At 42.1% G+C, this 12,290-nt stretch overlaps 1 protein-coding gene across 1 annotated transcript in view; it reads right to left on the bottom strand.

Moving 5' to 3' along the window:
* FLT1 (fms related receptor tyrosine kinase 1) overlaps positions 1 to 12,290 on the bottom strand; it is a 202,752-nt gene that overhangs the window by 89,440 nt on the left and 101,022 nt on the right. The window contains exons 12-13 of the mRNA XM_064275298.1: positions 11,551 to 11,659; positions 4,583 to 4,891 (exon numbers count right to left, since the gene is read on the bottom strand). Coding sequence (XP_064131368.1) covers positions 4,583 to 4,891; positions 11,551 to 11,659 — 418 coding nt within the window. The remainder of the gene's footprint in view (positions 1 to 4,582; positions 4,892 to 11,550; positions 11,660 to 12,290) is intronic.

Genomic DNA, 12,290 nt, shown 5'->3' with positions numbered 1-12,290 from the left:
TCTCTTTTATGATTTACATTTTGTTCCCTCTTTAGTAAGTTGTGACAATAAATTGAAATTTATCAGGACAGAGTCAAATCAAGAAATAAATTCTACATTTACAAATTTCCAACTCATTTCCTTCCTTTTCTGGGGATAAGCTTTTCTAAAGCCCAAGGATTTTGCTAAATATTTTAGGAGATATAAATGAAAAGCATGACTTTGTAGACAGGCTTGTAATGAATTTCCATACATATATATAACATCATAAGAGTGGGCTAATATAATTTTGTATTTTCATTCACGTGTTTGTGAGGGTGTGTTTGTGTTACTCAACTGTCAGTAACCTAATTGCAAGGCAGCAGACCAAACAGGAGAATTTCTTAAACTTTGAAAGCTTTATTGATTATTTCCCCCCTTCCTTCCCTTCCCAAATGCAAGTCCAAAGAATGAAATCAAGAGGCAAAAGCACAGAATTGTAGTTTTTGCACTATATAATAGTACAAATATTATATTTTATATTATTTTCTCTTAAAACATACACATATGATACAATACAATTTGTTTTAATAAAATGCCAACCAATATAGTACAACAAAATGAATTTAATACATTAGGATGCAATACATTACAACATTGAAATCCCACATAGGAACAGCAGCACACTCAAAGCCCCCAATGAGTACAAGTGTCTCTATTGAACGAAGTAATTAAGTCAGTCCTGCTGATACGTGTACATTCTAGTTAGGTGGGTACTGGGTTGGTAGCCCAAGCTTCCAAGGTAAAGGAATAAAAACAACTCCTAGTGTCTTTCCTACTGCCCCAAATCATCCCTCTCCCCCACCACCCTTGTTGCAATGCCTGGAACAGAAATCGAAAGAGTTTTTGTGTCACTTACACGTTCTACACATCACTGGTTTCAATTATCCAGGCTTTCTCTGGCAAGTTTTCATTTCCTCAGCTCAGTGTTCTAGAACTGTGAAAGCCATTTAGGAGTGAATACAGAGCTACAGAGATGATACATTTCAGTGCTTTTGATTCCGTGGCCCCTGCAGGGGTCTGCTGAGCCCCAAACCCTTCTCCTTTCCTCCCTGTAGGTATCAGGGTTAGCATTCCCTAAAGCAATTTACAAATCCTAGGTGAAACAGAATACAATCATACAACTTTTATAACATGTGGAAGTTTTATAACATGGTGGGGTTACTATCTGTTAGGAAACAGATCTCTCATGAAATTCAGATTTCCATAGCTTATTATTAGTCTGCTTTCATTTTATACAGAATGAGAATCTGAAGGCAGGGAGAGTGTTAAAGAGGTGCTCTGACTTATAAACCCTTCTTCGCACACTATGTGGAATAAATGATAGCAACTCTCCTTCCGCCTGCGCCAGTACATCTTTCCTGTTCTATCTTGCCCCAAGAGGCAGGACCATGAACATATTCCTGTGTTGGCCTCCTGTTCACTCTGTCAAACGGCGTTTTCTCATTGAAAATGCAGCCATGTGTTGATACTTTCAATTTATGGTTAACTTGTACATGCCTTATCATTACAATTTTGACATTTTTACGTCACAGAGACCACAAACATATCAATGAAACATGACAATAAAGAACAGTATCATGTTACTATTCATTATCTCTTACAGTGGCTTGACAACTTTGAGATAATCGCATTTAAAACTCAGGTCCAGTCTACTCGGTTAGACTTCTAACAGCTTCCCCTAGCACAATTACTGTTTCCCACACAGTAAATATGATGAAATGATCTGTCATTGCCCATATGCCCTATTATAAAAAGGAAATCCGATTATAGGGCTCACAACATCCAGGTTCTTTCACAGCTACCAATGATAACATCATCAATGGACTTCCCTGACTGGAGAACAACGCTAATGTTTTAGAAAAGGACCTTTTATTTCAACAATAACGTGATGAAGAACTCCCAAAGACCTTATCTGTCCAACACAAACTTCGGACAGCTGAAGCAGCAAGAAGGCTGTAGAAGAACCCAGTGCTGTCAGTTAAATATAAGGCAAACATGGACACATCTGAAGCACACTGTATTATATAGTTCTTTCTTTGTACCCATTTCTCCTCTGTGAAAAGCCTCATTTCCTAAGTGACCAGTTTTGTACATTCATCAACCAAGGAATCCTGTTTTGTCAATTTCGACTTTATACATCACAGTATTTTATTTATTTAGACATTTGAAATAAGAAAGGTACATTGAAACCACATTTTAAAACGTAAGTTGCTTGATGGAAGCAGATAGCTGATTTCTCAAACTTAGCCAAGTGTGGCTGATCTCTTCAAATGGAGACAAATCAGAATTAACAGGATACTTGTGCTGGTTATTAATGGCCACAGATAGCTCCCCACCAGGTTCTTATCTGACTTTCCAGTGATTCTCCATGGCCCATAAATCCATAGTTTCTATTCTCCATTTGGAATGGGGACTAAGGAACCAGCCTCACACCCCCTACTCCATCTTAATTGTTCTCCATATTAGGGTTTTTTTTTTTTTTTTTCCTCTTTTCCTTGTTATCCTCACCCCACTCCACACCCAAAGAGCAACTAGTAAAAAAAAAAAAAAATTAAAACTCCACCCAATTGTTTCTTTCTTTCTTTTCTTTTTTGGAAACTCTCTGGAAAGGGTTCATCATAGTGAACAACTAATTATGGAATTCTTAAAATCATTTCTTGGAAATATTGAAAATCATCTCCTGTAAACACCAACATCCTCCCCTTCCCTGTGAGAAAATGGCTTTTGAAATTTAAGGGGAAGGAAATGGTGGTGGGTTGTGTGTGTCCAACTCGCCATTTTTCCTTCAGTAATCACTATTTTTTTTTTTTTTAATCACTAAGTCATTCCATATGCTTTTTTAGCTGGAGTTAAAAACTAAGGCTTCCAAGCTCTGTGGCCCTAAGCCGTTGTTTCCTGAAGGAACACACAGGCTGACTTATAATGAACAAAGACACCAGGCCAAAGAGCTATAGGTAAAATTTCAAGATACAATTGATTATTCTTTCCTCTGGGTTGACAACTTCCAGGTTACTAATTGTTTTCAGAGCATTTGGGGCTCCATAAAACTGGCATTCTGGGGAAATGCTATTGTTTACTTTTTCACACTTGACAAAAGCAATTCCCACGTGAAAAACAAGTTTAGCCGTGGGACACAGTCTGTTACTTAAAGGAGGAAATAGTCTGGTGAGTTCCCAAGCCTGAAAAGCTGTCCTATTTGTCACCTCCCAGTGAACTGCCTGGCCATTTTGTTTTGCAGGCATGGCTATTTTGGTCATTATAGTTCGTTTTCTATAGTTTTTCTATAAGGAAGGCACATGTAATGGTTGATCGTAAATGCAAACAACGTAACAATGCGTATGAAATTGGTGAAAAAGTCACCTCCTCCTCAAACGCAAGCTTCAAACAAATCTCTCTCCATGGTGTGCATTTTTAAATGGCTTTGGATTCCGCTTCTGTACTGTCGCCATTTCTAACTCCCCATGGGGGGAAAATCCTCTTAACCTTTGCATATGGAGAAAGAGGACATATTGTGAATTTACGTTGGGAAGAATCCATTAAACCCCTGGTCACAATAGTTTCCTGGATAAACTGAGTGTGGTATGTTTGCGAATGTCACCATTTTAACATGATTAAGTCCTTCAGGAGAATGACAAGGGGCAAAAATATTGAAAATCAAGGCACGGCCCACTTTGTTTCGGGTGCTGTGAACAACCACATAGTCTGGCGGAGGCCGGGAGGAGGAAACCCTTCACTGGACCCCTCTGCTAGCTACTCAGAATGGCAGGAGATGAGGGAGGTGGCATTGATTTGGCTGGACTTTTATACTTCAGATTGCGATAAAGCTTTGACATTTCTGAGTTACACCAACATCTTGCCCCACTGGGGCCCAATTTAGAAGCTCCAGTTTCAGATCAACGTGCTTAATGTAAAAAAAAAACCAAAAACCATTTTCAAATAAATAAGCATTAGAACTTTCTATCCAGGTGCTATTTACAAATCAAGAGCAGATGAAACAGTACAATATAAAACCAGGCAGAGGTCCCGACAGTCTCGAAATTCAACTGGATTCATCCTGAGCTGGAAAATGAACTGATTCAGTGTCCATCTTTGGCAGAAACCAGCAATCTGTTGAAATTATTCAGTTTGTGCAACTTTGAAACGTAACAATAAAAAGAGGTTGGCATCAAAGCGGGAGGAAAAGGATCAGTCCCCAGTTGTTGTTTACCAGGCAGGAGAAGACAGCAAAGAGCAGACACAGAAATGAAGCCCAGGGATCCTCCAAACCCAAACTCGCACCAGGTCGGTCACAGAGAGCAGACCCCTCAGTCTGAGCAGGGAGCCCACAGGTTGGGACCTCGGGGTCTCATTATTACTCCTATCTCCAAACTCATTTTGGGAGGAGCATGTCCTCGAAGCCTGAAAGTTAGCAACAGTGACAATAAATCAAGGTGATATGAGACAACTGTTACTTTTGAACGAATCCTTTAATGTTTTACATTACTTTGTGTGGTACAATCATTCCTTGCGCTTTTAAATTTGGAGATCCGAGAGAAAACAGCCTTTTTGTTGCAGTGCTCACCTCTGATTATCACTTCTTTCTTCTGAAGAATTTCTTCCCCTGTGTATACGTTTCTGGCTCTGCAGGCATAGGTGCCTGAGTCTTCCAGGGAAACATTCTTGATGACCAGATTCAGAGACACGGAGTACTCTTTGACGGCCGCCATTTTTTGCTTGCTAATGCTGTGGTGCATTGTTCGGTTATTCGCTGTCCGCAGCAGAATCCAAGTAATGTTGCGGTATAAGAACTTGTTAACTGTGCAAGACAGTTTCAGGTCCTCTCCTTCCGTGGGCATCTTTTCCAAGTGAACATGGAATCCATTCGGCACATCTATAAAACAAGAATCAAGAGCTTCAGTGCACAGAAAAAAACCAGTGTCTCACCATGAGACCCTTATTCTGGGCTCTTAAGAGCTGTTCCTACACAAATCCTCTCAGCCTCACCATTAAAAGGATGAGCATTGGTCTTTTTATTTGGGGGAAGCTGATCAAACACAGCAGGCAGAGACCAACGACATCCATTCCCTCAGAAGTGAGGCAGGAAATGCAAAATAGAATAGATACCAGGATGGTACTTCTTCTTCATTGCCCAAAGTTACTCTTCAAAGTGGAATTTCTTTTTTTTTTTTCCTAACTTGGGGTGATAACCATGGTTCCCATTTCTTTATCACATAACAGTACTCGTCCTAGCAAATGGGCATTTCAAGTGGGCAAAACAGTGAAGAGTTGTTTGTGTTAAAATCCAAAGATACTTTCCTAAGTCAAACTTATCCAGGATAGGTTGATGAGTGGGAGCAAGAGAATAAGAAGTCCCATGGAAGTGCTAGGAGACTTCATGATGCCAGTCAACCCTGCTTTAGTTCTTAACTTTTCCAGTGAAAACACAACTGATTTTCTAAATTTCCTGCCATCTGATTGATGGCCAGCCCCTCCTACTGCTGTTTCAGATGACTCCCACTGGTCTTTGCTGCTACAGTGGGCCAGGGAAGAGCCAGTTTACTTGCTGGGACAGACAACAGGAAAGATTTCTTCTGAAAATGTAGACAAGGAATCTGGAAGAGTTGCCAGATTCTACAGTGGGCTGGGGGTGTGTGGAAAGCAACTTAAAAAAAATAATAAATCAAATCTGTTCTCAAAAACATTTTAAGCATTTTCTGAAAGTGACTGTCATCGAAGACCATTTTCTCCAGCGTCATTTCCCAGCTAACCCTCATCTCCGCCTCCCAAAGGGCCTCTAGCAACACCTCCTAGTTCTCCTCCTCGGTGTTCCTACTCTGCAGGAGCATTTAACTTTTGGGCTGAGAGGTCCTCAGTCTGTTACTCTGGACCGCTTCACCAGAGGGTTTTAAAAAATCATCAGTTACTGGCCCTGAACAGGCCTGCTTTCAGAACCTTCCTATTGCTAGTTACTGGTGGCGTATCTGGATTTGCGCAAAGAATTTGGGCCAACATTTTACAAAGTACTTTGAAGATGAAAAGCACTATGTTATGCTATTATTATTATTATTATCCTTTGCACACAAAGCTATAAAGAAACCTTTAAACCTTAAGGGGACAATAGTCCAAAATTAGATATCACATCAACTCTTTTCCTAAATCTCACTTTGCTTGTTTTTCTGATTTTGCTGGCCTTTGGCTTTATTATAAAGTGTCACGTCTGAAGGAATGCCAAGTATTCACTTGAAACCTGGGAGCGGTGGGTAACAGTGGCTTATGAAGCTCTCAGTGGCCGGGAGAGAGAGACCAGTAGGGGTTTTTCTGCTTTTAAGGTGAAAATCTAAGAATGTGCCAGAAGATGCAGGAGCAGCTGACAGTCATCTTTAACACAACAATGTGGTTGTTGTTAGATGTCATTGAGTCGATTTCCACTTGGAGCAGGCCCCATGTAACAGAGTAAAAGTGCCCCATGGGGTTTTCTAGGCTGTCATCTTTATGGAAGCAGAGCCTTAGGTCTTTTCTCCCATGGAGCTGCTGGATGGGTTCGAACCCCCAACCTTTCAGTTAGCAACGAAGCACTTAATCATAAGGTCTCGGAAATAGCTGCTCTACTTCAGCATCTTTTTCTATTTGGGACATTTTCAGGCATGAGGAGTAAGACATCAGCTAGCAGCTTCTGCACAGGCACCAGAGCAGAAGTATCATGCCTGGTTGCAATCAAATCATTTCTTAAAAGACCACAGCCTTTCCATTTATGAGTTCTCATTCTGGTTGTCAGAACCCAAGTGAGCCCAAGAAACGCCACCGAGATCATGTCGAAGAGTTTCTATTTACTTTAGTGATTTGAAACTTCCTCTGGAAATAGCTCACAGGTTTCCTGATGGAAGATTTTATTTATCTTTGCCAAGCACCACCAGGAATCTCAAAATAAAATGCATTTAGTGACATTGGGAAACCAGGGAGATAAGGCAATGCTGTTCCTGTTTCACCCTCAGTAATTGCTAACACACCCACAGTCATGCTGAGTGCCAGCAAAACAGCAAAACACACACATCGGTAAAGAGAAGAACCAAGTCAGTTCTGAGGTCTGTTTGTTCTGTGGAGGACACTGTCACTGTACTAACCTGACTTATCTTACCAGACAGCCTTTTTGAAATGATTCTCTATTTCTCAGTATAGCCCCCCTTGGTAGCCTCATCTGATCCATGAAAGACGATAAATAAAATGTCCCAAGCGATTTAATGAATCCAGAAGGATTTTCCCCTAATTCACGTAGATTTTTTTTTTTTTTGCCTGAGTACAAAAGCAGACCCAAGAAAGAATTGCCTTCTAACCCTCGAAGTGAAAACAAGAACTCTTCCTACACTTAGGTATCTGTTGGCGATTCAGCACGATCATCACCATCACCAGCTAGCCCATAGCACAGTCCTGGCATCTGATGAGGTGCCATGGCAAAGAATCCACCCTGGCTCAAAAAGGATAGCCAGCCCAGGGCTAGGTGAAAGTAACCTACTTACAGAAGTGCGTATTGGGAGGGCAGATATTTTGACTATGTTGGGTCACACATGTGGATTAAGTTCATGAAAGACGTAAGTGTAGAAATTCAAATGGATGAAAGAGATCTCATCTGTCAGGTGGAAATAAGAACACTATTTCCGTGAGCACTGTATTTCCACTGGAGTGTGGAAATCATATTCTTTGAAAAGAAAGCTAGTGTTTGGTAGGACGTTTGTGTCTTTCAAGTAGATGCTGTGTACAAGCAAATGGCAGCGTTTAGTAGGACCAGTGGAGGATTGGGATGGCCATGTCAACCGGTTTCCACCACCTTGGAAGGCAATTCCAAGTGATGACTATGTTTTAAGGAAGGGCAACATGACTGAAATGAGCTTTTATAAAGATCCAAATCGAGACCTTTTGATTTAGGGCAGTTGAATTTTAGAGAGGCACTTTTTAAAGCACTCCCCCTACTGAGTCAAGTACAAACACTGAGCCGATCCGCATTCCTCATTCAGAAAATAAACACGTAAGGGACCACATTCCTGAGAGTATTCAGTCTCCACTCTAGGAAGAACACATCTTGGGACAAAGATTTCAGTGAAGAAAAAACAAAGATAATAATTAGTTTAAAAACATGAACATAAGCAAAATCCCGACTCTCAGCAATCAAAAACGGGACTTCTCAGAACTAGTAGAGAATCTTAAATTCAGAGAACATCTCGTCCAGGGGACAGGGGCCTGATGGGCTGAACTTGAGTTCAGTTTTAAGAGTAAAGCTCTCGAATTTCCAGAGGAAAAGTGTTGTGAGCTTCTCCAAGTAGGTATGTTCAAATTGAATGCTCACATTCCTTTCTATGGGCAAGCCTTGAGATCTAGAAATTTCAAGCATTCTACAGCTTATACAACGTATACTGTGTCAGGGACAGATTACCCAATAGTCACGGTGCTTACCTTACTTACTAGATCATCTGTAGTGAACAACTTCATGTAGGTACCTAAGCACAAGTAAACCCATGCTTACCTTGCTTACTGGGTCATCCGCCCCTGTCAGGGATTGTTAATTTGAAAAGAAGCTTTGATCCTATAGGAAGGTGCTCTGAGGTTGGGGGAGAGAGAAATGCCAGCCATACCTAAAAGTAGAATCTTTGATGTGGCAAAACAAAAAAGTGAAATTGCTCACTACAGATGATCTGGGAAGCAAGATAAGCACCGTGCTTACCTTGCCTATTGGATAACTCGTCCCTGACTGTGATGGTGAGATGGGAGGAGATTTCTGCCTGAATTCAGCAGGTGGTCAACTTTATCAGCTAGGGCCTTTCAACAACAGCATCATGTGCAGAAATATGATGCAGTAACTAAAACCTCAGTGGGACAGGCCAGATGTGGTGTTGTAATTCATTGTGGCTGTCAATTAACTTCTCTTGGGGACTCTCTGGACAATAAGGAGTTGATCATGAATGTTCCTCCACTCTTAGCACATCTGCGTCCAGTACTTCCCTCAAACTGAGGCAAGAGGGGTCCCTGTCCTGGCCCTTTAAATGGCTCTGGCTGGCTGTTCCCCTCCCCCACAGTAGGGAGAATCTGTGGGGTACCCAGAGCCTATGCCTCCTCCACTTCCATATTGTGGTCAGGGTATCTGGGATTCCAGAATTCCCTGTTCAAATGATCCCAAGCCTGCCTCTAGGTATGCCCAGGTCTCTTTCCTTGTCCCTAAGCCTGGCCTCCTGAGGTGAGGCTGCTTCTCAGTGGCCACATTTCCAGGCCCAGCAGTGGCCGAGGGAAGACTGTTTGTGAAGGGTGTGTGGCCTGGGGAGACCATCCACCTGGGGACATGACCGCTCACAGAATGGACATAGTAAGGTACAGAAGGAGACGATGGGTGAGCCAGGGGTCAGCTCCTTCTGCACTGCCAGGTGCTGTCCCACGCTGCTGTGGAACTCTGAGGAGTCCCAGGGTTCTAAATTTGTACCCAGCTTTTCAGGTCATTAGAGGAGCCCTGGTGGCACAGTGGTTCAGCACTCCGCTGGTAACTGAAAGGTCAGTGGTTGGAACCTACCAGCCACTCCTTGGAAGGAAGATGTGGCAGTCAGCTTCTGTAAAGCTTACAGCCTTGGAAACCCTCTGGGGCAGTTCTACTCTGTCCCATAGGGTCGCTATGAGTCGGAATCGACTCAACGGCAGTGGGTAGGGTAGTAGTTTCAGGTCATCACGGAGGTATAGTTGTTTACAGGAAATTGGCACATATTTAACAGCTTGTTAGCTTAATTTAGAACTTGTAAGTGGTTAGGCATATAGTTTGTAGGCCTCCCTTGGTACTCTCGCCTTTGCTCTGACAGTCTCAGGGCAGGCCTGTCCTTTTCTTTCCACCCATTCAAATTCTGTCCCCGCGAAGGACCACCTCAAGTCCTGCTTCCTCCTCAGAGGCTTAAAGCTTCACAGCATGAGCGGCTACTGAGCCCTTGAGATATGGCTAATGCTACTGAAGAACTGAATTTATTTTATTTTATTTGAATTAACTTAAATTTAAAGCGTGAAGGAAGCAGTGTGTTTTTTAAAAAATACTGATTACACATTGAAAGGATAATATCCATGACATTACTTTTTGCACATACATTTTGATGCCAGGATATACATGAGTTAACGTTTCTTCTTTGTTTCTTCATTGCTAGAACTGTCTTCCTGGAAAGACAGGGCTACAGTGATATCAAGTGTCCAACACAGAGGTGAATTACACTTCTTAATAATTAATGCTCTTTAAACTTTCGCCAACTTACTGGATATCGTTTCAGAACAGAACAGGAGTTGTGTGCTCTGAATTAGATGTACGGTGGCTATCAATTTAGATGCTAACTCATTTCCAACTAAATACAAGGACTACACAAACCTTTGGACTTACTTAACTTAGTCCAAATCATCTGAGATTGACTAGAAAACCAATCTATTTGAAATCTCTACCTGAATCCTCCTTTACATAAAGGGATTTTACTATGTGGAGTGGATGCCAAGATAATTTCCCTTACGTATCTCTGATGTGGGGCACTCAGTCAGGGGACTGAGTTGGTCTAGAGTGGCTCTATGTCCCTCTTCACCTTTCAAAATCCTGTTTCCTCATCTGTAACGTGCGGGAGCTATCAGGCTGACTAACCTCTCATGCCCCTCCCAGTGCTGACGTTCTCTGAGAATCCGCTCACGGGTGTCTCCCATGGCACAGCTTCTCTGTGGCGGGGCTAACGTGCCGAGGGCCTCTCAGTGATCTGACAACCAGCATGCCTCATACAACCAGACTTTCCTATTTCTTTCTGGAGAATTCTAGGCAACGGCTGCAGCCTGCCCCATGCAGTGCAGAGTTTCCAGAGAGTTGGCAGGTTGCCCAGGTTTCCTCAGAAATTGGGGGCGTATGGAGCCAGGCAATTGTTTTTATACTTTGAGCTACTTACTTCCTTCCTGTGCCCATGGAGGGACATAGGGAGGGCCACTTGTGTACCTTGGAGTTTTTAAGATTTGCAAAGACTGTCACAGTTAAAGCTCAAGTTTTTAAATGCTACCAGAAAACAGCACATTTATTATTGCTAACAATGCCAGCTTTAGGTTTCCACAGATGAGCCGCATTCCCCAAAAGTTGAAATTACTTAAGTTGTGAAACAATTAGCTTTAGTTAAAAAAAAAAAAAATCACATTATCATCTGAATTTTAGTTGATTTCCTTGACTGTTAGTGAACAACTGCTATGTACCAGATACCATGCTCAGGACTGAAGGGAGTTCAGTCAAGAACATGACATGATCCCAAACTCACAATCCACCCTGGGAGGGAGGCACACACAAATAACTCTAAGAGAATTCATGGAAATAACTCTTTGCAAGAGCCAGTGATGCTGTAGAATTCTATTCCTGAGAGAAAGGATGAAGGTACTCAAAGTTTGACAATCCTATTAAGTATCTTTTTTTTTTTTTTAAATAAAAAAATCACTCAAGCATAAGTGAACTGAAAGCAAACAAAACTGAAGAGAGGCTGGGGTCACCAGGCTGTTTATGTGGGTGTAGGATGCGTGGCTTACCTGTGATATAAAAGTTGATGTTTCTTTCCACAGTCCCTACTTTATTGGAAGCCTTGCAACTGTAGATGCCAGAAATTCTAGAGTCAGCCACAATCAAGGTGCTAGCAGTCTGCAAAAGAAATGAAACTTGAGCTAGCAAGAGGACAAAGAACTATTCGAACATCCTTAAGCTACTTCTCAGGGTTGAAAGGATTCAACTGCTCTATTCATTCAGCAAAGATCATACGCAGTGGTGGTGGTTACCAGAAGGTTCTCGCCTTGCTGAGCCCCAGCAAGAATGGAAAAATAACAGGAAAGCAGGTCCTCAGGAGACCGGGGACTATGACATCCGACTCGTATGAGGGTTTCAGGCTTATTTATCTCGTGCTGCTGGCGTAACAATTATAGACATAAAGTTGAGATGCGGGACTGCACGTCCTACATTACATGAAGTGCCCAGTTCCACGTCAATGAGAGGAACAGGTGAGGCCCCAGGCTTTTGCTTCTGTTTGGGTGACCTGAGAGATCATGGATGCCATTTGCTGTTGAGCAAGGACAAAGAGGGAGGCTGGCTGAGCTATTTCTTTCACATGCTCAAAGAATGCGGTATGCGGCTCCAAATGGTGCTAAAAGGAGACCAGAGGTAGAAAAGTTCACTGAGATTGCCACGTGTGTTACTGAAGAATTACTTATTTCTCAGTTCTGGCAACTCCTAATCTAGAAAATGGAGAGAGAAGTTACAAGTTAATACAACACTGCTT

This window comes from Loxodonta africana, chromosome 23, assembly GCF_030014295.1.
Source record: "Loxodonta africana isolate mLoxAfr1 chromosome 23, mLoxAfr1.hap2, whole genome shotgun sequence".
Taxonomy (NCBI): Eukaryota; Metazoa; Chordata; class Mammalia; order Proboscidea; family Elephantidae; genus Loxodonta; species Loxodonta africana.
The sequence above is the reverse complement of the archived record's forward strand: the minus strand, read 5'-3'. Positions and strand labels throughout refer to the sequence as shown.